This window comes from Seriola lalandi, unplaced genomic scaffold (assembly GCF_002814215.2).
Source record: "Seriola lalandi dorsalis isolate HSWRI2012SDOR001 ecotype SW California unplaced genomic scaffold, Sedor1 jcf7180002054588, whole genome shotgun sequence".
Lineage (NCBI taxonomy): Eukaryota > Metazoa > Chordata > Actinopteri > Carangiformes > Carangidae > Seriola > Seriola lalandi.
In genome coordinates this window covers 999246-1023330 of record NW_019525141.1, presented here as the reverse complement: position 1 = coordinate 1023330, position 24085 = coordinate 999246, and the positions used below count along the sequence as shown (strand labels likewise).

The following is a 24085-nucleotide window of genomic DNA, read 5'->3' as shown; positions in this document are numbered from 1 at the left end:
TTTATTAGACAGCTTATATTTAAACAAGCAACATACTGTAACAACTGTAACACTTCACTGAAGCACCTGCGTTGTACTCGATTCCCTTTCACCCTGGAGAAAAAGTTTACTCCCTGAATGCCATTGTATAATTCGCACTCTGATCAATGACAGAGAGAAATGCAGACTGGAGGAGCAGGGAACTGAGCCTAAAAATGGCTGTATTATGGCTTGAGGGTTTAGACCAAGTAATAACAGCATACTTTCATAATTGTAATGGGTTTCACACTGATAAAAATATAATAACACCTGCCCACTTGATTTCATGCAGTTACATATATGTACTGTACAGTGGGCTCCAAAAGTCTGAGACACCTTCCTATTCAAAAGTACACAAGTACAAAATATACACTGGTCAAAGGTTTCAGAACACCTCTCTTTTTACATAATTTCTCAGTGTCTCACCATTATGACAGCAACATTGTACTAATAATACATTAGAGGGTGTAGTAGCACAGTTTGTACAGACAAAGGGTTTATAAGTCAACCTATAGGAACTGTTTGCATTCACTTTCAAGACTTAATTTTCTTCCACTGGTGAAGGAAAGCTGTAAATTAATTATAGTAATCAAAAAACGGTTTTCTATTAAATTTCTCTTCAGTTTTTGGTGACCTTAAGGTCATTAATGGTTATTAAGATTATTGGATGGAGTTGAACAGCTTAAACTTCAAGAGAAAGAGAGAGAGAGAGAGAGAGAGAGAGAGAGAGAGAGAGGGGTACAAAGTGAAAGATGTGGGTCAAAGTACAAAAGGTATTGAATTTGCCTCAGTCTGATTGTACATTAGAACTGCAAAAACTGATTTTTTTGCCTCTGCGTCGGTAACAGTCAGAGCTGGAGGCATATTGTTTCCCGGGTTTTCCATCTGTCCCATTATTGTGGACAGTGTTGTGCATTTTTTGTGAACACTGAACTGAACGAATCAGTTTACAAATGATGAACGTGAACATGAGCATAAAAACGTTTTACGGCACGCCACATGACATCTCCATAGATACGGCCCAGCTTGGGTGGTGCTAGCGGAACAGACGGAACAGACGCATCTGCTACTGCTGAAGCCAGCTTGTTTGAGCATTTGAAGCAGTTTTATGAACAAACAAGTGAAGACTCACACAGATAAGATTTTCTATACGGATTTTAAATGTAACTAATGTCTGTGATTCTTCAGTGGTGCACAAATAATTCATTTAGTTGGAAGTGGCAGTGTTTTGGGGCTGGTGATGGATGGGTAGAAGGAGGTTCTATTGAAAAAGAATAGCGGCCTATTTATTTTTAAAAACAAATGAACATGAACTAGTTCATTTTTGGAACTGTGAACTTAGTTCAAAATTTAAAAAAAATAACTATGAACGTGAACTAGTTCATTTTCATCTGTATGAACTGAACTTTGAACTAGTTTGTGTGGCTGACACAACACTGATTGTGGACATGATATCTCAGTAACGCCTTGAAAGAACTTCTTCAAATTTTGTAAAAACATTCACGTGGAATCAAGGATGAACTGGCTAAAGGTCAAAGGTCAAGGTCACAGGGACCTCATAAAACGTGGTTTTGGCTTTGTGAACACAATATCTCGAGAATTCCTGAAAGGAATCCCTTCAAATTTGGCACAAACATTCCCTTGGACTCAAGGAAGAATTTGACTTTGGTGGTCAAAGGTCAAGGTCAGTGTGACATCACAAAACACTTTAAGCCAGTACTCAAGATTTCAATTGCAAATGTGACAAAATTTCACACAAATGGTTCATATTGTCTATGACTCTGTATAAACAGGGATGTAAGCTGAAACTAGTTTGAGTTAAGGAGGGAGACAACCACGAGGAGGTGAGTTGAATTTTTCTTAAAACCTTTTTTGTATACTGTGGTAGTGCAGTGTACAGAGTAGTGCAGAGTACTGAGTAGTGCAGTGTACTGAGTAGTGCAGTGTACAGAGTAGTGCAGTGTACTGAGTAGTGCAGTGTACAGAGTAGTGCAGAGTACTGAGCAGTGAGAATGAACCACAACAGTAAAATTGTGAGCCAGACAGTTAAACAGTGAGCTGAAACTCACTATAAAGCTCCACTGTTAATAATTTGGCTTTCGCGTTTTCATATTGTCATTTGGTCTCAAATTTTAATGAAAATATGTTGGACGTGCAGTTCTCCAGTCACTGCACTATTGGTATGATTCAGCAGTTGTAAGGCTGCATCTAATGAGTCACATATAGATAGATAGATAGATAGATAGATAGATGGATAGATACTTTATTTATCCCCTAGGTGTCCAGTAGCTCATTACTAATAATAACAGTTGACAATAAATAATAAACAATAATAATTAGATTAGTCCACTTCCTTTGGCTGAGGTGTTGTATAGCCTGATGGCAGTGCGAACAAAGGATCTCCTGAACCTCTCTGTTCTGCAGCGCAGTGAGATGAGATGTTGCATATTGCTGCTGCTGTAGCTGCTTCTCTGTCCTGCCAGAATGTTGTAAACAAACAGGAGCATGTTATATCCATGATGCTTCCTCCTTAATCAAGGTTTCAGTCAGATTCAAAATTCTGCCATTGGTTTATGAATTGTTATGACCTCTAGATTAACTACATGTCCTTCAGTTGTGATCATATTTGGTTGCTTAGGTGACCAGCTCCTTTTTGTAAAAACCTCGACTCTTCCATTAAATTTCTCTGATTTCTTTGACTTTTAAAAATCATAGGTTTTCTCCAGGGTTTTTATTTGTGTGTGATCCCTCCTAAACCCTGCACTGCCCCTCTGTTTACCTCACAGGTTGTATATTTGCTCTCTCTTTTCATTCTCTTTGATTTTCTTTAACTCTTTTTTTATTTTTCACCTTTTGAAGCACACCAGTCAAACTTCTTGTGGTTTTAGGCAACCATATCAGTAATTCGACATTGATGGACAGCCTGGAGAAAAATGGTTGAGTGGATACAAATGTGCACTGAGTGATGAAGTGGTCAGTCACTCATTGTAGCAGATTCTCTGCTGGGATTATGGATGTCATGATGACATCCATCATCTTACATAATGAATAAGAGAGAGAACATGGGGTCAATCATTTTAACTAGCAGCCACTAAAAGGAATTCTGTGCAGTTGGCTATGAAGACCTGCTCAGCAAAAAAACACCATTACTACAAAAATACACAAACAGATAAACATGCTGTGGCTTCTGGGAAACTTCATCTTGCTTAATCTGTGCAATTTAAGAAAAAAATCTATCGTAAGAATGGATTTAATATAGCAAAAAGCAAGAGAAAAAAGAGTAAGAGCAAAAGAAACTTAAACGCAGAAATATATATAAAAAAGTATTTTATATTAACAGTAGATCTGGGTGGGGTGCAGACACTGAGGGCTTGCAGCAATGTCGTCTTGACTATAAATGCTGAATGTAGATTATTTCTCATTTTTCATACACAATAGCCGTCTCTCAATACTGAGTATGCCAAGTCCAGTTGAACTCAGAAGTCCAGACTCCTGACGACAGGAGGACGATTTACAGCTGGAACTATCATCAGCTCAGCTCGGCACAGCTTACACTTCAACACACCTGTACCTGACTGTAGTAAAATATGCACTTCATATCCAAACTGTGATATATATGAATCTTCTAAAAGGAATTTTTTATCACATATCAAAACACTACAGACACAGAGCCAGCAGTAACTGACCGGGGGGCTGCAGAGATAACACACTGACCGGCCGCTCATCTCAGGAGCTGGGCAGCGAGCTGCTGATGTGACCACTGGTCTCACCCGGCAAGACGGTCCTCACATCTCTGAAAACGCCCCCAGCAAAGACGTTATTTGGGTAAACTGACACAGATTTGACGTCTTAATGGAAAAAAACATCAAAACTTAATGAAGGGATATAATAACAGTCTTTCCAGCGTTGAGCCTGGCTCAGAGTCCCTGCCGTTGTTACTATTTGGTGCGAAATGCATTCTGGCACTTAGCTGTCCCATGTCCACACAAGTCATGTTCTGATGCATCCTGGGTAAAACAGGCGGAGTGAGAACACTTTAGATATTTGATCTGTACTTGGGTAGATGTGGACTTTGAATTGGAAAGAACTTGATCTGGTACTGATGACATTTCACAAGAACACAAGAACACACAAGAACGCAGACTGAGACATGGCTGATAGAACGATTGTCTGGACTGCATACGTCACTAATACTGTAGTAATGGCTACTGTACATGTAGGAGTGTCCTATAGAGGCTACTGTACTACAGCTGGATATAAACAGGAAGAAGTTGAATAAAGTCAGAGCTCTAACTAGCACAGTGCGCCACCCTCATACTCACAACACAAATATTAGACCTGATACTTTATGTCTTTAAAGCATCAAAAAGGGAGTTTCGGCTAAAAGCCTTTCTAAAAGATAAGCTGTTACAGATTGCATGAGGGATACAAAAAAATCCATAATAGATTGATTTGTTAATTTTAAATGTTTGAAAGTAATTTCTTTAGATTGCTGACTCTATTAGCAATAGTGGCCTGTAGGGCGCTGCATATGACACTACCTGCCCAGCACCAAACAGCAGACACAGCTAGGTAGAGTTAGGAGAACATGGTGGAGCATATAGCAGCTACAGAGCCAGAGACCAAGCACAGGGCTAAAAGAAGAATGAATATTGGAAATAAACAAAACTCCAAATGAATGATAATGTTGTTCCATATCTGCTAGATGTCCAAATTGTTAATTGGTTGGTAACATATCAAATGTATAAGGTAATAACAACAACAAAAAGTATTAAAAGTAATAATTCTATTTTGAGCTAAATTGATGTTGGTATGTCAGTGTTCTTTCAGGTCTGAAAACCTAATTGATTTCTTAGCTTATCTCTTTATCAATTTAGGGCTATACATTCATATTGATCTCTCATCTCTTTGGGTTAGAAGATAATTGTCTCTCACAAAACAAGGGGAGGCTGTAAAAAGTTAGATAAATGAAACAACTTGCACTCTACAAGCGGCCACCGAGGAATGGAACTTGAGACAAAAATCTGGAAGACCAACGGTAGTCTCTCCTGGTGAATCTGCTTGTAAAAAAAGAAATAATACTGAAGTTCCCTGGAGGTGATTCATGTTACTGAAAATATACATTTGTATGCTAACAAGTCAAACATGTGGTGCATGCCAGATGAGGAGAGGAATATTTCCAAACTTGTAGATAGACTTTGTGCTTGGAGGCTGTGATTTCTGCCAGTGGAGATGATACTAATTACTGACTGATGCAGTGTCCAAACATTTGTCCATATTTACTGCTCTATCTATTTACTGTATATATCTGTTAAGAAAAAAAAAATGGATGGTGTTGACTTCGAAAATCTCCAGAACACCAAGAATGACTAAACTTGTGCACACACAGATACTCACAGGTCGTTTTACAAGCTCCAGTATTGGAAAAGGTTTGTGGCAGACGGCTACTGAGGTGACATGAATAGGTTGAAGAAAAAAAAACAAAAAAAACATCTATATATTGTAGTCATCATGATCATCACCTTCAGAGTCAACTGAGAGTTCCTGTCCACTCCCTGCTGGCTTTAGTCCAAGTCCAGTGTAAGTCAAGACTACAGTGAGATCTGTCACTATAGGGTTACACACTTTTAGTGTGTGTATAGTTGCACTCCCTTTATTACAATAAAACACTTACTGGTGTGTGTCAAGTCTGTCTCTGAGAAATGGAGGAAAAGTGAGCTGAATTTCAAGTGTCATGGCAAAGTGTCCGAATACTTATGTCAATGTGATATTTCAGTTTTCCGTTTTTAATACTTTGCAGAGGAGGTGTGAACGATTTCTGAAAGCAATGCCATATAAAAAAATTGTTTGTGAAAGCACACTCTGACTCCTCATCATCACACATGTTAACAGAGGTGATTGGTCAGACAACTTGAGATGGTAAATCACCATTTAATTTGCTAATTCACTTCACGTTTACTACTACTGCTTCCTCTTAACACTTAGGAAGAAATGACTGTTGAAGTAATTTTCTAATAACCGTTTACTGGTTTATAACTGCTTCAGAAATTACTTTCGGATAATGCTATAAAATATGCATTAAAATGCATTAAAATGTTTATTTGTGGGAATATAGGTTTAATAGAAGAAGACACGTTTGTTTGTTTTGGTCTGAAGTATATGGAAGATCCAGATGAGCATATGCCCCAACTTGTTGACTTTGCCTGGATTATGACTGAACCGCTGCGGAAATAAATCCAGTCACTTCTGCTATACTCACATAGTGGTAATAATATTATTTCCCTCCAGAGGAAATGAAGATAGTTATTCTCTCTCTCTCTCTTCTCTCACTCTCTCACACATACAGACACACTTTCCTGTTTTACCGTATCAGTGGGGACCCATCATTGACATAATGCATTTAACCTCTCACCCTAACCTTAACCATCACAACAGAATGCCTAACCCTAACCATAACCCAACACTGATCCTAGAACCAAGTCTTAACCCTTCAAAAAGCCATTTTAACGTGTGCTGTACAGCGCTTTGGTGCCTACAAAGCTGTTGGACCCCACAAGTATAGTAAAACAATCACACACATACACACACACACACACACACACTGGTTGTTAATCCTGTCTCATCTGCTAAAACAAAGATTTTGGTCTATTTCCATAAACATGAAGAGCTACTAATCTGAGATCTGGGTAAATAAAGGAGATGGAGATGTCTGCTGGAAATTCATTCATTTAGCAGAAAGAAATTTAGAGCAAAGATACCATCATCATAAAAATTTAAATATAATGTTGTTTTACACTAATGGACAATAGAACTGAAGAAGTCAGGTTAAAACGCAAGAGAAGAATCACCACTGAAAAACAGAAGCAGACAGTGACAATCATTTGTACAAAAGCAATACTACAGTAAATTCAGAATAATAAAAGACTACAGTCATGTTAACGGCCATGTTAGGCACAGAGGTGCTATAAGTTAAATAGTAACATCAGCATGCTCACTATGACAGTGCTTCCAGATCTTAGTTTAGTGTTTTAGTGTGCTATCATTTGCTAATTAGAGCTAAACACTAAGTGCATCTTCAGACTCGTCCCTGCCATTGTAGCTAGAGTGTGTGTCCACTGTGTCTCACACTCTTCCTGTTCCATTGTCTTTATGTGCTGATGTATTTCTGCCTCATGTCTCTGACGCTTGAAAATCACCGGTGAATGGATGTAAAGGCCTGCATTTATTGGCAAATTGACTCCACAATAAAGTTGTTCTCATTTACATATTTTTCTGTTTAAATTGTCAGACACTGTTAAAAGTGAGAAATTTGATCATGGCTCACACAGTAAATACTGTGTTTACCAGCACTTAGGACCAAGACACTGAGCGGCAGATAAAAATCATTATTTTATGAACATTGTCTGACAGAACAAACAGAAATAAACGTTGTGTTAACGACAGCAGCCATGATGTGAGATCGGCTACAATGACATTTTCAGCTGATCACAGAGAAATAGAGAAGCAAGAAAAGGGTTGCCAAAGCAGCTCGCATCTGCCTGAGCGACAAACATGTATTTAAGCTTATTTCCTCAGGACATTGAAACCATTATACAACTGTGATCGAGCCGAATCTGTTCAGTTGATGTTGGAGTAGAAGTCAACGGATCACCGGAGTTATTAGGACTCGGCCTCTGGGGACCAGGACCAGGGTGTGTGATATGTACACACAGACCTGTAGTCATTACCTTGTCTGGACTCTGTGCTGCTTTTGGAAGGAACAGGTGAACATCAATAATGCTTTCTTTGAACATGTGCAAACAGTACAACAGTCATTAATGGTCTCCACAATGAGCCCGTTTCTTTTTTTAGCTCGGAGACTTTCTCGCTGCGGTAACCGGTGGTGTCTAGCCATTTGATTGTCGACCGCCGACTGCTGAGCTTCAACACGGGCCAGTCACCACGGGAGCATTGATTCAGCCTGCTGTTTTATGAATAGAACGCTTTGTTCCACAGGATTTCCATTTTCCTCCCCCCAGAGGAAAATAGGTGTTGATCAATACTTTATGCAAGCAGAGACATCTTGTATTGAGCGTCAAGTGAGAGAAAATAGGCAAAAAAGTATTTATCAAGAAAGCTTTTTCAGCCATGAAAAAAGTTCAGGCTAAAGGTGCTTCTTCAGTGACATATGGCAGCTTTGTTAAAACTTGCCGAATGTGGAGGAGGGTGAATCCAACTAATATAAACTTAACTGAAATACATTTTATGCAGTTTCTACCTCAAGGTAGAGGGGCATTCTGCACTTTCTGGATTGAATTTGAAATAGCTCATCAACCACTTCAGACCTGGGATTACCCATGTCTTAGTCTATCTTCCTTACTGATTATAATTAAAAGTAAGAATCACAAAGGCTCCAACTTTAGCTTTGACCACAAGCTAATTTAACGCATAAAGTACAAACCTAGTACATGTCTGGACCTCTGGTCAAATCCTGACATCCTGAAATCCTGCGACATCGTCTTATGAAATCACCAAATACATAAATGAAAGACAAAGTCTGAGCTGTGATTTTAGCTGGATTTACTGTAACATGATCAGAGAGAAAGTTAGACATAATATATTTCTGGATCCACAGTAGTTTAGTCTTTATTTACTTTATGTCTAACTCCCTCTGTTTGATATGTAGAGTTGGTCATAGTCATTAGTAGGAAGCCTCGTTACCGATGACTTCTCTCTCTCCTTCCCTCTCTCCTGCTCTCTCTGCTCGGTGTGTCTTAATTTGAGTTATTCCTCTGCCTCCTTTAGTAATAATGACACTTGTAATCAAAGTAGTTCATTTGTTGTAATGGAGGCAAAGCTCAGTGTATTGGAAGCACTCCTCCTGTTCCCTGCAGTTTGGGAGGTGCAGGGAAACCAGAGTAGCTTGGTAGACTGCCCGTAACAAGAAGTGTAGTCCTAAGCCCCCGGTCAGCATCCATACAAGGTCCAGACCTGAACCAGGTTTATACCGAGTTAACAACACTGCAGCTGTTGACACCTCCTAACAGAACCTGTTTGAGCCAGTGATGAGGCACTCTGCTGACCAGTGGTGGAACTATGAACATGTCAGTCAGTCAGTCAGTCATCGACACTTCCAGATTATAGGGCTGGCCTGATGTTGCGGTGCAACCAAAAATTTATTTGGTTTACAGGTTGGAGTATAAACATGGATGTAGCATCAATTAGTTAGTGGACTAACATAATCTGAATTAGGTCAAGTTGGTGTAACTGAGGAGGTACAATAAAATGGCTACCAACAGGTTAACTGTGATAGACTGAAACAACCACTAATCAAGCAAACTTGACCCTACTTCACTTAATGGGACAATGGTTGACATCTCAGTATTGTGTGTGCCACTTGATTTTGACCAATGTTATTTTGGAGTGGTCTTAATGAGACAAAAGCTGCATAAAAAAATAACTGTTGAAAATGAGAACTGTGAGGAAATGTATTACATTCTTCATCAGAAAAGAAAAATTGATGTAGGAGCGGAAAAGTGAACTAATTACTGTTTTAATTCAAAGTCTTACTAAACAACCTGCAGAATCACACACTGTGCTTCCAGATAGGAAAAAAAAAAGCATCTTTTGCCACCCATTTCTTTTTCAGAAGTCAGTGACTCAGCTGTTGTTAATAAGAAGCATGCATTGAGTAATGTTGTCTCTGTTAGTTAAGTTATCTGACATGACCACTTCTTGGAAGCAGCAGATTTTTGGACTAAATTCATCAGCAGCCCACTCAGAATCAAAAAGGAAGCTGCGACATACAACAAAAACCTATAAGCAGCACGCTGACAAGCTAGGCTAGGCTAATATAACACTATCATTATCTGTTGATGTAACATTAGAGTTCTCCAGATAAATCCAGACGGTGAACAGTAGTGTATCAAACATGTGAATGGAACAGTTTCTGTGCTAATTCTGGGTTGAGCTGGAACAACAACGAGAGTGAGGTTCTGTTCAAACAACAGTTCATAATGACAAGACTTACTGATGAAAGTTAGTCTGTGTTAATGCGGAGCAGTGTCACATCACCACTGTGTGTGCTATCAAGTGAGCAGTGCCTTTTCCACAGACCTCACAACAGACATGAACGAGAACTGTAGCCATGGGAACCATGCATAACAAAGATGGCAACAGCTGTAGCCTCAGCATGCTCACATGATACAAAAATTAAAATGTCTGTCACAGGTAACAAGATTTAACAAGAATAAATAAATACTGATATACTGATGTGAAAATACTAAGACCACGACTAAATCAAAATCACACTGCAAGCGAGATGACCACTCTGCAACAGTTTCTACAATTTTATGTTGATGTTCATTGTAAAGCTTGTTTATTACAATGAATTCCAAAGGTTCTTACAATAGAGATTCAGTATCATGATATACATATAAAGTCATTGTATCTCTCCAGGATAACGCACCTCACTGCTGCCCATCTGTATAAATATGTTGAAAACATGCAATCTTAGTTTTACCAAAATACGGTTAGAAAAGCTATGCTATGCCAGATGCAAGCTATTACATGGATAAAGCATCAATGTGGACGGTCATAGGCACATACAGTAAATTAATGAATTAATAATTTTTGAATTAAGCATTTTTTTTTTTAAATATATCTGAACAGGAGAGTCTTCATTCAGCTCACTGGCTTTTGTTTGCCTTATAGTCAAATCGTAAGTTTAAAGTTCCTTATGTTTTTGTTTTCTACATGATGCTGGGAAGCAGTGTTTGCAAATCTATACCAGTATGACAGAGGACAGAAAGGAATGCTTTAATCATAATAGCAGGTAGTCAACAGAAGAACAGTCACCAGACATTCATAAATTACTGTTCATTGATTTCATTCAATAACTAATTAATCAATATTATCACGCATGGTGGATTTTTTTTCATATTGATTGCAATCAGTGATCATCGACATATACATTTAAGACCATTAATGAAGAAAGAAATGCATTCAGCATGTGTTAAAACCGAATAAAACTCCGCAGAGGCTGAAGGGGAACGTTCAGTTTAGGATTGAATCTTAGATGAATCATTTGTTACAGTTCAAAACAATCATTTATTTTTGAATCAATAATATGACACTCTCTGAAACCAACATGGTAGATATGTTCTTCAGGCTCGTGTAAGGCTCTGCGACACAGCAGTCTGCGTAAAGCTGAGGCAGAGCCGTTTGGAAAACATGTTTCTGACCTGGGGTTTTATACTCGGTGTCAACCACTTTTATCAGCTTTTGAAACCTTTGTGTTTTTGCATGCTGGAGTGGTGGATAGTAACGCAACCTTTTCACATGGTGGAAAAGGGTCTCTCTTTGTTTGCCTGCATGTCTTCCACAAATACCGGTTCACTGTTTGTCAAGCTTTAAAAATCATTGCCACAAGTTCATCATCCCGTGAATCCATCTGACTCTCCAGTTGCTCATTACAACAATGGATGCGTGTTTTCCTTGTTTTGGTCCTGCGTGACTCATAATCTACCTGCTGCAGCCCAGTAGGGTGAGTGTGCATAGCGTTGACCCAAATGTAGAACAGATACATTTGTCGCAACTTACTAACCAGTTAGCCAATTACTTGAGCACAGAAAAGGACTTTTTATATGAAGTGCACATGACTTTCCTTTTTTCGGTGACCTAAATGTTACCTTAGGGAGTTTACCACAAACCTTTGCACCATTCAAGGTTGTTTGTAAAACCTCCAGGGGGCTTAACAGTGACATCTGATATCTGAAGTGTACCCCCCCCCCCCCCCCCCCCACTTTTACTCCTTCCTATAGTTTGATGGTAACCTTACAAGCCCAGGTTGGGTCCTTTCTCTTCAATCAAAGCCAGTTGCTACTACACTCAGCAGCGGGTGTCGTAGCCTCAAACTCCCATCTCTTTCACAAGCCTGGTGGTTGGTGTGGCCGCACAACCTCTGCGACTCACTTCCACTGGTAGCACTCATGCTCTGCAGCCCCGCTATCCCACTTCAGCTGCTATGTGTGCCTATTTCAACCTTTCCCATTCACACTTAGTTCCACAATGCATAGGGACCTTTGTGAGGCCGACCACAAATTACTATTCATTTGGAACTGGTTAATAATGAACTTAATAACTACAATCAAAATCACCCTATCAACAGTAAGTAAAGTTGAAGGATTGGAGAACTACAGAGTAGAGGTTCAAAATATTCTTCCTCATGCAACATTAAACACACCAGTAGTTATACTTAAAGACGTCTATTTACAATGTAGTAAAAGTGAAACATATATGTCTATTTTACTAAGTAAATACAGGTGTGTGTGTGTGTGTGTGTGTGTGTGTGTGTGTGTGTGTGTGTGTGTGTGTGTGATTCGCTGTGACCACACAGCCTAACATTAAAGACTACAAGATGGCGGTAAACAAAGGAAACTACACAGGACGGTGGACTCTAAGATGGCCGCTGAGGCCACATGCCATGTGGGGTAGGAAGAGAGTCAGCTCCTTGGTTTAGGTCACACAGTGACCAACACTAACTGGTTGTTAGGTCCCTGGGGGGAGGTCATACCCAGGTGTGAACGTGAAGCATTGTGGGGAATGGAGTTCAAATGACCTTTGAAAAAGAAGATGTTGTCTCCACCATCTTGAATAGCCTGAATCCCAACAGCGTTTTAAACTGGTTCGTGTGTCTGATGGAACAGGTATCCAACCCCCTGTGTACGCCGCGTAAACACCTTGCATTTACTCACACTATATGGCATTTATTTTTACACTGTAGCCACACTGAGCTCTGAGTGCTTCCAGAACGCAGGTTTACAACTCAGTGCTGTGCCTGACGCATCCGGTGTTCAGATAGATGGAGCGCCAGAGCGGCTTCTGCTGCTCTGCTAATGTGTTGCTCACATTGTGACTTCTATGCAGACATGGTGTCAGAGTCAACAGCTGAAATCCTGTGTGAAATGGACATTCATTAACTCTATTTTTTTATTTTATTCAATTATATTTGATACTTCACTTACAACTGTTCCAATTATGGAAATATGAAACATAGGCATGTTTAAAATAGTGATATTGAGAATATTGAGCAGCCATTGGACCAAAAGATCACCTCACTTTATGTTTACTATATTTTTAGTTCATTATAATGTCCCAGCTTCTGAAATGTGAGTATTTTTTCTAATTTCTCTATTTTTAACAAATTTGAACTGAAAATTGAACAAAATTAAACTGAATATTTTTGACAAAATGACATTTTACAACATCACCTCAGGCTGAAGAAAACTGTGAGCATTTTTCACAATTTTCTGACATTTTGTAGACATTGTAAATAATTCATTGATTATATGAAAAATAAAATACTGATACATGAAATAATAATGGAGAATAATCATGACACGCAGCCCTATGTGACAGGAAGTGTGATTTGCTGTGTGTCTGTATGTTTGTTGTGTTGAATGCAGTTTCAAATCTATATGTGGTGACATCACAGATTGATGACACTGCCCGCCTCATATCCCAGCATTAATAAAAGGCAGATATCAGCTGTGTACATCACTAAACTGCTGTATTTGCTCAGTTTACTCAATAACAGTGTCAGATGTGTGTGACAGGGGGAGGCACTGTTGGATTGTGGGTGATGGATCTTACCACAGTGGCCAGTCTTATTTTCTTGCTGAAACAGCAATGATGATGGTGAGGATGGTGAGGACGATGGCTCCGGCCACCAGGAGGTAGCACTTCCTCTTCCTCAGCTGCCTCTGTGGGCGGAGAGGATTCAGTATGTGAGTGGAGTTCAAGCATTAGACAGATCCCTGTTTTACCCTTTACACATTCTGATGGTTCCTCCAAAGGGAAACCTACATCCAGAAGAAAAAGACAATAATAATAATAATAATAATGGTGTTTTAAATCTTTGCATGACTGGTTTGCTGTTAAATAATCATATGTGTCTGTTTTTCCCGCTCTCTGTAAAACGTGCAGCTCTAAACCTGCATGTCTGCACATGATAGCCACTTCCATCGTGAATAAGCAGCCCTGTAAATGTCAAACTCCAGTTTAATAACCACAACAGCCCAAACTGCCCCGTTACTGCCCTCTCGTTGTTTTTGAAACAATTCAGTGCAACGACACAGCGCACGTTTCCACCCACTCGCAAAAGAACAGAGCAGGTATCTTGAAAGTGAACGTGAAAGAACAAGGAAAGTGGCATTTGGATGAGATGAGCTGGATGAGATTAACGCAGCTGTAGAGGAGCTGGAGGATTTAAGGTCGTGCTGACAAATACAGATAAATTGCAGGAAAGGGATGACTGTCAAAAAAAAAAAAAAAAAAAAAAAGTGGTTGCCTCCACTTCGTGCCGTCAAAGTGCTGTACAGTCATCACTGTGATGGCTCTGCTGCATGTTACACTCGCCTGCGATGGCACACACACAAGCTTCCCCTGCTCTTATTCATTCAGCCCCTGTAGAGCTGTTAGTTCATCAGCCTGTTTAGTGGCTGTGTCGTTGCTTAAATTTAAAAGTTAAAATTATGAAAAAAAAAACAACAACAACAAAAGAGATAAAACGGTGTCTTTTGCAGGTTTATCACCTGATTACAAACTTTGGATCTTCTTCAAGTGGCTCATTAATCTACCATCTTTATTCAGTTTGGCTATTTTAAAAAAACAGCCTCGTGATGCTTTTAGCAAACAGGACTGAGGACTGTTTCCCAAAGCACAGAGACACTGTGGATAGTTGATGTTGTTTTTGCTTTTCTATTCATTTACAGGCGTTTACAGGTAATTAGGTTTGTTTTAAATTATACATTTTTTTTTTATATATGTGAGAATCATAATGTTACTTCATGTTGTATGTATAAGATTTTAAATTTGCCAGTTATACACTGTACGTCTACATATTAAAAAATTATTAAAAAAATATTCATTTTTAGTTTTAAACTCATGTAACCTTTAGAGCGTCTCAGAGAAGTGCTCAGATGGATGAAATGTGTGGAAGGTGCCAGGCCAGAGTCTCTACAAAGGGATAAAGCTTAAATCAAAAGCTGCTTGATTACAGAACATAAAACTCAGAAACATGTAAAACCTCACAATTTCATAGTCACTTGCGTTCAGTCCGTTATTTTCATTTTAAGTGCTTACAGCTCTCGAATGGTTTTCAGAACCATTTTCTGTTTCATTTCTAATATTGCCTGTGGTGTAATTTAGATAAATGCTTCAAACGTTCCTCTGCACAGTGCACGAGCTTTATTCATTCATGTCAATTACTTGCCATGTTTTTTTTTTTTTTTTTTTTTAAAGGAAAAACTGTAGACTGTGGTAAGCAAAAATATTAAAGTAAATAGAGTGAAGAGCAGGGGTTAGGAAATATTTATATATTTCCATGTCTCCTCAGGCGGTGACGATGTTTTGGAGCGCAGAATCTATGTTGTTCTGAAATGCTTTTTCTCCCGTTTTTTTCCAGCCTGTTTTCTGCTACAAAGGCAGCGAGAGCAGCAGCGTTAGACCAGAGCCGAGGCTGGAGTCTTTAAATCCTGACGCGCTTCAAAGCGCGGAGAGAGCAATTCATCTTCTTATCTGAGACTCAAAACAGGCTTTCTGTGTGGAAGAGAGAGGGAGAGAGGGAGAGGGAGAGAGGGAGGGAAAAAAAATGCTGTCGAGTAATTTTCCGTTTAAACGTTCCACTCCACAACAATTTGCATAAGCAGCCCTGCGTCTGTGATAAGAAGATTGGTAATTTTCAAAGACTCTGTGGGGATTGAGAATTAAAAGCCTTTCTCCGCTATCTCCCCTCTTGCAGCTGGCCACCACAGATTCCCCAGCTTCTCGCACGCATTTCCTCCTAAACTACGCCTTATAAACTTTCTCTGCCATCCTCTCCTTCCCCCTGCTCGCTCTGACAGCGCTGAGTCCTTCCCTCTCTCTATATACTGTATTCCCTCCCTCCCTCTCTCATCCATACTCCTGAATTCTTTCTCTATTCCTGCTGCTCACTCATCCCAGCACTGCTGTTATTTGGGGAGAACAAGAAAATAAATAAGGTAGAGGGGGAACAAAAAAGGGCTTAGTCTAACAAAAGGAAGTGTTGCAGTATTTTTAAACCAGAATTTTCCAGATTGCAGGACAGGCAGAGAGGCAGGACAGAGAGACAGGGGAGGATAGAGAAGGGATGCTCTTATCACCAGTGACTTAATCTTCAAGAGAATGTGTCCTCAGTGCCAGCACTTCAGGGCCTGTGGGTGCGGGAAGACCCTCAGGGAGGAGACACCGTTTTTATTCACTTTTAACATCTAATATGAGGGGAATAGTTCATATTTATGATAGGTAGTCTGATATTTAAAAATAAAAATTGAGAATTGCCTTCTTATCAGTGTGTAAAATCCTCTGAAGCCGAGCGTTACAAAGTTTATCGCTAACTATGGTTAAATCTAACTCTACTGAAACTCAAACAGCTGTTTCCATCAGCCTGGGTTGAAGCACATTTTCATTTTGCAAATAAAAAAAGTGGGAGTGGGAAAAACAAAAAGACAAAATATCACAAAAAAGGTTGGTGTTGGTGTATTGATGAAAAAACAAAAACAAAATGTGACTAAGATGAATGACAACAGACTTTGCAAATCAATCATGACATCCATGCAACATGACTTAAATGTCACACGTTATTGAAGGCAAAAGATAAATAAATGTCATATTTCCGTCATGTTTTCCTGCCCACTTCCTCTGCAGTGGTGGAAAATTAGCATCACCAAATCAAAATCTATAAATTTTGTGCCACATTTGAACAGAAACTTCGACTTGCTTGCAATCTGGTCACAACTGGAATCAGCTGAAATGAAGTTATTCCTATAGACATTTATTGTAGGACAAAATAAACTGTATATAACCAGCTAAATATTCAACATTTAAAATGTGACTAAAGCAGAAAACTAACAGAGTTAAACCCTTCTTGACGAAAACGCCTGCCCACGCTAAGGAACTATTCAGAATCTGTGAGAAACCAGTTTCTTCTCCAGGCTCAGGTCGCAGTGGGAGAAGACTGAGCCGACATCCTCACATCTTTCAGCTCATCCAAGGGGATCCCGGGGGCAGTCCCAGAGAGCCCTGCAGCATGCTGGGTCTGCACCAAGGTCGCTTCCCAGTTGGATGGAAGGTGTCCAGGGACACATCCTGATCAGACTCACCATCAGTGGCTGCTTTGAGCAGGAAGGAGCTGAGACTTGGGAACCATCTTTAAGATAAAGCCCAGAAATCACACGTCAAAGAAACAGTGTTAGGCTGCTTGTAGCAGTGATCTCATCCTCTCAGTCAGTACTCAAAGCTAATGACCATAGGTGAGGGTGGACATATTAACTGCACGCGACTCCAGCTCTTCACGATGACAGGCCCAGATGAAGGTTCAACAGAACTACAGTTGCTGCATCAATCTCCATTTTTTTCCATTTATGAGCAAACCCCTGAGAAAATCCTCCTGCGAGGCCGGTATCTCCTTTCCACCCTGTACAGAGCAATTCATCTTTTTCTGACAGAGAACGCTGGCCTCAGACTAGGGGGTGCTAACTCTCATCCTGACTGTTTCACACTTGGCTGCAAAAGCCAGCAGAACCACATTATCGGCAAAAAGCTGGGCCACAAGCCTGAAGTCATCAAAGTCATGGAAGCTCCAGTCCTTTGCTGCACCTCAAAATTCTGTGCATTAAAATCACAAATAGAAAAATGTGCAAAAGGGAAACCAACAGGCTTCCAACAGGCTCAGCACTTTACAACTGAAGTATCCCCCACAGAAGATGTCCAGAGACACAGTCCCCGCCTTCACCAGGACCCCAAATCACCCATGAGCCCTTCAGTATTTGAGAGAAAGTAAAGAGCAGGTCCACTGCTCCGGGATCAGGACTGATTCTGCAGTGGACCAACTGAAGGACCACCTCCATCTCGACTGACCACCATCTCTCCGTTCATGGAGATTGGGGGTGGCTGCAACCCTTTTTACATTTCTCTCAGTTACTCACAGAATATCTGTTCTAGACAAACAAACTTTGATATATCAAACTTATATCTGTCTGCTAATGACCCACACCATTTAAAGATGATCATATATGACACATTTACTGACAGTATTTATTTGAATGGAAAAATTCAGATGTTGCAACTGACTCCAACTCTGAGGACAGCTGCAACATATTTAGAATACATAAAATTAGTTTTCTGTCTCAATAAGCATAGTGTTCTGAGAATATGTATTGTTTTATAATAATGTTGTGGTATTATTTATTAATACAATAATATTGACTATAATTTATTTAGTTTTATTTTTGATCTTTTAGACATTGTAAATTGCTCTCTTGAGACAGGAATTTCCCAGATACACAAAAACAAAACAGCTCGAGTAAAACTGCCACTTAAAAAACACAACCTTGACCCTAATGTGCTGAGCAACTATAGACCTATTTCCAACCTGCCTTTCCTTGGTAAAATATTGGAAAAGGCAGTGTTGAAAGAGTTGGATGAATTCCTAGGTAAAAATAAAATCAATGATAAATTCCAATCTGGCTTTAGAAGGGGACACAGCACCAAAACAGCACTGGTAAAAATCATTAATGAACTTAGAGTGAACGCAGATAGCAAAAATGCATCTATGCTGATACTCTTGGATTAACTGCTGCATTCGACACGGTGAAACTTGGACTGGTCCACGAGGCACAGCCCTACTCTGGTTTAAAACGTATCGAACTGGCAGAAAATATTTTGTAAGCCTTGGTGACCATGTCTCTGGAAATCATGAAAGCCTTTTTGGTATTCCACAGGGGTCAATTCTTTGTCCCTTATTATTTTGTCTATATATGCTTCCACTTGAATTATCATTGTTATGCTGATGATACTCAGTTGTATATATCTGTAGCGCCAGATGACTCTCATTTACCACAGAACAAGTTGGAAGTAAAAAAATCTGGGGGTCATTGATTTTAATTCACACATAAACAATGTTACAAAGATCGCCTTTTATCATCTAAGAAACATCATTAGAGTTAGACCCTACCTTAAACTGGAAGATGCCAAAAAGATTACTTATTGCTTTTGTTTTTTCTCACCTGGATTACTGTAATGCACTTTACTGAGGACTACCAAAAAGAACTATTGATAAACTGCAGCTCATACAGAACTCAGCAGCCAGGGTTTTAACAAGTGACCACATCACTCCAGTTTTAGCATCATTACACTGGCTGCCTGTGTCATTGAGGATAGATTTTAAAATTCTCTTACTTGTTTTTAAAGCTCTCAATGGTTTAGCACCTTCATACATCTCTGACTGATTATCTGAGTATGTTCCAAACCGTCCCCTTAGGTCGTGCAGTGCAGGCTTGCTGAGTGTTCCAAAAATGAGCTATAAAAAGTTTGGTGAAGCAGCATTCTGTTTTTATGAACCCACACTCCCTCCACTAATCAGACAAGCAGCTTCTGCTTCTAGATACTTTTAAGAAACAGCTGAAAACCTATTTTTGTGATCTTGCTTTTAGTTAACTATACTTTGCTTTTTCTTGATACAGTTTGTATTCTTTTTATAGCTTTTTATGTTTTTTTTAATATTGTTGTTATATATGTTGAAACACACTGTTGTGTGTTCTGTTGTGATTTGACTGCTTCAGCTTCAGGACAGTTACAATTACTTGTTGCAACCATCTCTACCCTGTCAGCCATTACAGATCATCAGTGTGCAACACACACTGACCTTGACACATGCTAATCATGTGACGTAGAGGTCAAGAAAACAAGGATTCAAACTACGAAAGTTTTGATTAATTCAAATAAAAAATCCGGACAGTTTGACAAAAATACTGTTCATGAAAAAAATGAATCACTTTCATTCCTCCAGAACATGTTGAATGTGTCTTCTGTCTTCTGGTCGAGGGAGGGTGTAACTGAGCATGTGCAGTATGAGTGTCATCACTCTAGCATGTTTCTGATTGGAGGAATCAGGCTTGTTGCACCCATCCCCAGTCTCCCTGCAGGAAATACTGTCAGCTAAAACAGACAGACAAGATTCAGAGCCTTTAGCAGCTTAGAGTGAAACTCCTCCAGCTCCTCCATCGTCTCTTTGTTGAGCTGTTTTAACTACACCAGTGACTGTGGAGGAGACACTAAATATCTCATCATTCACTGCCTTGTACAACCTGCCTCATACAAAACCATTTCATGAGTGTTTTCTTCTTCTGTTTCAACTCTTAGGCATTTTTCTCTCTCAGCGTCACCATTTTAAACCTGTACTAAGCAACTAATGCTACCATTGTTAGCTGGACTGTGCAGCACAAACAGGTCACTGTCGAAATCAGGGGTCATCTTTATCAGGAAGGGAGCCGGGCCTTTCTTAACCAAAAGACTTAAGCCCGACCTGCTGCAAAACGCCAGATCCTGGGAGATGAGGGAGGATGTGGGAAGAAAAGGCTGCAGTTTCCAGAAGTGGTGCACAACTCTGCGTCCTGATACTGTGCTCAACTGAAAGCCAGAAAATAATTCTGGTTGAGCTGACAGTGCCATGGGAGGAGAGTTGTAAAGAAGCCCATGAGAGAAAGGTCTTGAAATATCAGCATTAGTCCAGGAAGGAAAAAGGATGGCAGCCATGGTGGTTCCCCATGGAGATCAGCTCCTGAGGTTTTCCCAGTCAGTTATCAGCTCTAGGCCTGGACCAAAGGAGCAAGAATCAAGCAGCTCGGAGGATGGTGGGAGAGGCTGAACGAGCCTCTTTCTGGATTCGGAGTAGACCAATGGATCAGAGCTGGAAGCCAGGGGCAGATGGGCAGCGGTTTGGCCGCCGCTGCCGGCCCACCAACTGGAAAAGGTTGTGGTTCGGGGTCGAACACTCAGGCACAGGCTGGGAACCACCTGATGAGACCTGCTCCTGGCTGAAGGCTATGGTGACCTCATTAGGAAACTGCAGAATGCACCCCAACAGGTATATGTTGTAAATAAATATTGAGGATTTCAGTACCCTGGTAGCTTTTAAGGTCATGGCAAAAATGACCAATGCCCCATTAAGTTTGATAACTACACTGGGCTGCAAAAGTCTGAGACCACTTTCCCATTGGAAAGGAAAGGAGGCTGAGGAAGTAAAGAAAACCCTCTGGAAACAAGCTTTGCTGATGTTGTTCAGACACTTGAGGCTCAGTCTTTTATTATCATTCCTTGGATATGAATTCTCCATAATGACCATACCCAACCATTTGGGCAAATGTGGTGTATATAGGCATCCTAGCTTAGAAAGATAGCACGGTCTTCTGTGGTGAAGTGTCAGGAAATATTTATTTTCACAGCTTGTGAAACTTGTCGTTTTGTTGTGTTGTTGTTTTTGCCTCTTCCTTGTCCCAGAAATCCCACTCGTTCACATAAAGGTCAGCAGTGCAGGTCAAGAGCAAGAAAAAGAGATGAGTTAAAGAAAATATGAGACGGGAGAGCATGAACGCCTTGTTCACCTTTCCATTTTTCAATATGTCTGAGGGCGCCTCAAACTCTCCAAACTATTTCAAAAAGACCTTTCTCTCCAGGGGAGAAAAACTGCATTATAACCATTAAAGATGATAGCACTGTCACACAAACCAACTATCTATCTCATCTCCACCTCCCTTACATGGAAGACAAACTTGCTGTGTCTCTGGGAGAAAAACTACTTACCTTGTGTGACATGAGAAATATCCTCATAATACAACAATAATGCAATGCAATGATAATGGCCATAATATTATTCTCCCTTTATCGCATCTGGTCGGGAAAATTGGAAGTTCATAAAATAAATAATGTTTACAGCGGAACTGCCTCACTTGTAATCGGCTTATATGCAATTTACATAAAACTCAGAGTCCCATGCAGTCGCTCTGATTATGATATTTAAGAGGAGCAGCAAATAAACACAGACTTCATGGACAATCCTGGCATCCAGGGAGGAAGCCCTGTGACAGCCTTCGTCAATAGTGGAACAAAAACACTGACCAGCATCAGCATATTCTGCCTTTTATTTAAAATAGCTCATCAGTCAGTCGTGCTGTTGCTCTGACCTCTGCATCAAAATCACAGAAAAGTTATTTGTGAATTTAAATACATATATATATAAATATATACTAGAAAACCCTTGTTATCATTTGATCTGTGCTTAGATCCCAGGATGACAACTGCACCAACAATATTTGCAGATAAAGACCATGAAACACAGCAGACAGCTCTGGAAAAAAGAGCATGTGGCTGCTATGCCAACATTGCTTAGTTGTACTCTTACACTGTTGTTAGCACTGTGGAGAAATGTACAGCAAACACACTGGAAAGCAGGTAAACCAGCAGATTCTTCACACCTCACATTGTGTCAATACTTTGAAATGTAGCCTACACATACAGTGAGTTGACATGGATGGAATAATGACACTTTTACCATGACAGCATACATCTTGTATCTATTCTAATATTTGTAGAGCTCTAGACTGTCAACCATTTGAATAGTAAAGGAAGAAATGTCACGATCGTGTTTCCATAACAGCTGAACAAAAAGTCTGTGTGACCAAAACAGACCAGAGCCAATCATCAACAAGGAGTCATTCACAGACCTTGATAAGAGATGCCCACATGGTAAACTGAAATGAGATAAATGTGATGGGCCACACCGGAAGCCGTGAGAGCGCATCAGCTGACAGCGGTCCTAGAGCTATGTTCACAGAAGCGACAGACATCGACCAAAGAATAAAATCAGTTGAAGCGTACCTCTTCAGCCCGTTAGCCTGATATCACAGCGTTTTCTGTAAATCACAGCACGTCCTCCCATCTCATCGACCTTATATGTCTACCCTACCCTCTGATACGACCTATAGCAGCAGGTTTAAGAAACATTCGTCACCATGGCTACAACAGTAAACACGACTTGGTTAGGTTTACAGAAAGATCCTGGTTTGGGTCAAAATGAGTGTTTTATGAAGATTAGACGACTTTCATCATCATGACTACAATAACAAACGTGCAGGTAAAGTTGTGGAGCAGTCATGGTTAAATATGAATTATTATATGTTTCAAATGGGAAACAAACATCTGTCTGTTGTAGCAAAGTGTTGTGATGTCCTATCCTTCCAACCCAACCTGCTCCCAGTGAGGACTTTGTTGCCCTTTATACTACGTCACCTGATATTCTGCTGTTGCTCTCCACTAGAGGTCAGCTTATTATAATGGTCATATCATGGGTCATAATGAGCTGCTTGCACAGACGCCATGTCAGCTGTCATAAATGTCATGCAACTACCTGTACAGCTGCATCAGTCTCGTCCATGTTCTTTGTGTCCATTTATTTTATCTGTGTTTTTTCATGTTAGCTGCTGTATAGAAAGGTTGCATCTTTATTCTCAATCCTTCTTACAAAAGTCTGATTGGTCAAGTGTCGGGTGGAAATAGCTCTCACAATGAACCCATTTAATTGGTGAACAAATCAGACGTGGACGATGATTCAGAGGTTTAGAACCAGGCTACAAACTGGTACCAGATATTTTCCCCATAGAGATATAATATCAAGATCCAGCCACAAATATTGCTCTCGGCAGTAACTCTGACAATAACGCTTGCCACTTACATGATTAGTGTCTGTGCTAACCAAAAGAAAACAAGCTTTAACCAAAACCCCTGCTGAAGATGTCATTGTCTAAAGAGACAACAAGGCCATTTAGGCTGATGGGGTTCATTCACCCGAGCTCTTCCATACTACAATAAAGACGGACTGAAGCTTTTTTGACTCACAAAAGCATCTTCATTGCTGCTATTGAGCGTTAACCTTCAGCAAGAAAGGTGAACTGAGCTCAGAGCAAAGTGTGGTGTGCACAATCAGCCCGGATTCAATAGGGGTAAGCCTTGTGCCTTTCACAGTGTGTGTGTGTGTGTGTGTGTGTGTGTGTGTGTGTGTGTGTGTGTGTGTGTGAGTCAAACAGAGAGGATCACCAGCAGTGTGGTGTAACCTGGCTTTGTACTGCTGCTCTCACAGTCCCTCTCTGCTGTGGCTTTCAACCCGGCAGACATTTGCTTCCAGAATTGCCAACAGCAAAGTCAGGATCTGAGGTAGAAATTAATTTTGGGA

General features: G+C 40.1%; 1 protein-coding gene across 4 annotated transcripts in view; it reads right to left on the bottom strand.

The window, feature by feature from the left end:
• The window catches only part of tsnare1 (T-SNARE Domain Containing 1), a 183587-nt gene that overhangs the window by 29553 nt on the left and 129949 nt on the right, over positions 1–24085 (bottom strand). For all 4 annotated transcript variants that reach the window (XM_023419006.2, XM_023419005.2, XM_023419004.2 and 1 more), the window contains exon 11: positions 13651–13760. In XM_023419006.2, coding sequence (XP_023274774.1) covers positions 13665–13760 — 96 coding nt within the window. In that variant the 3' untranslated portion in view covers positions 13651–13664. The remainder of the gene's footprint in view (positions 1–13650; positions 13761–24085) is intronic.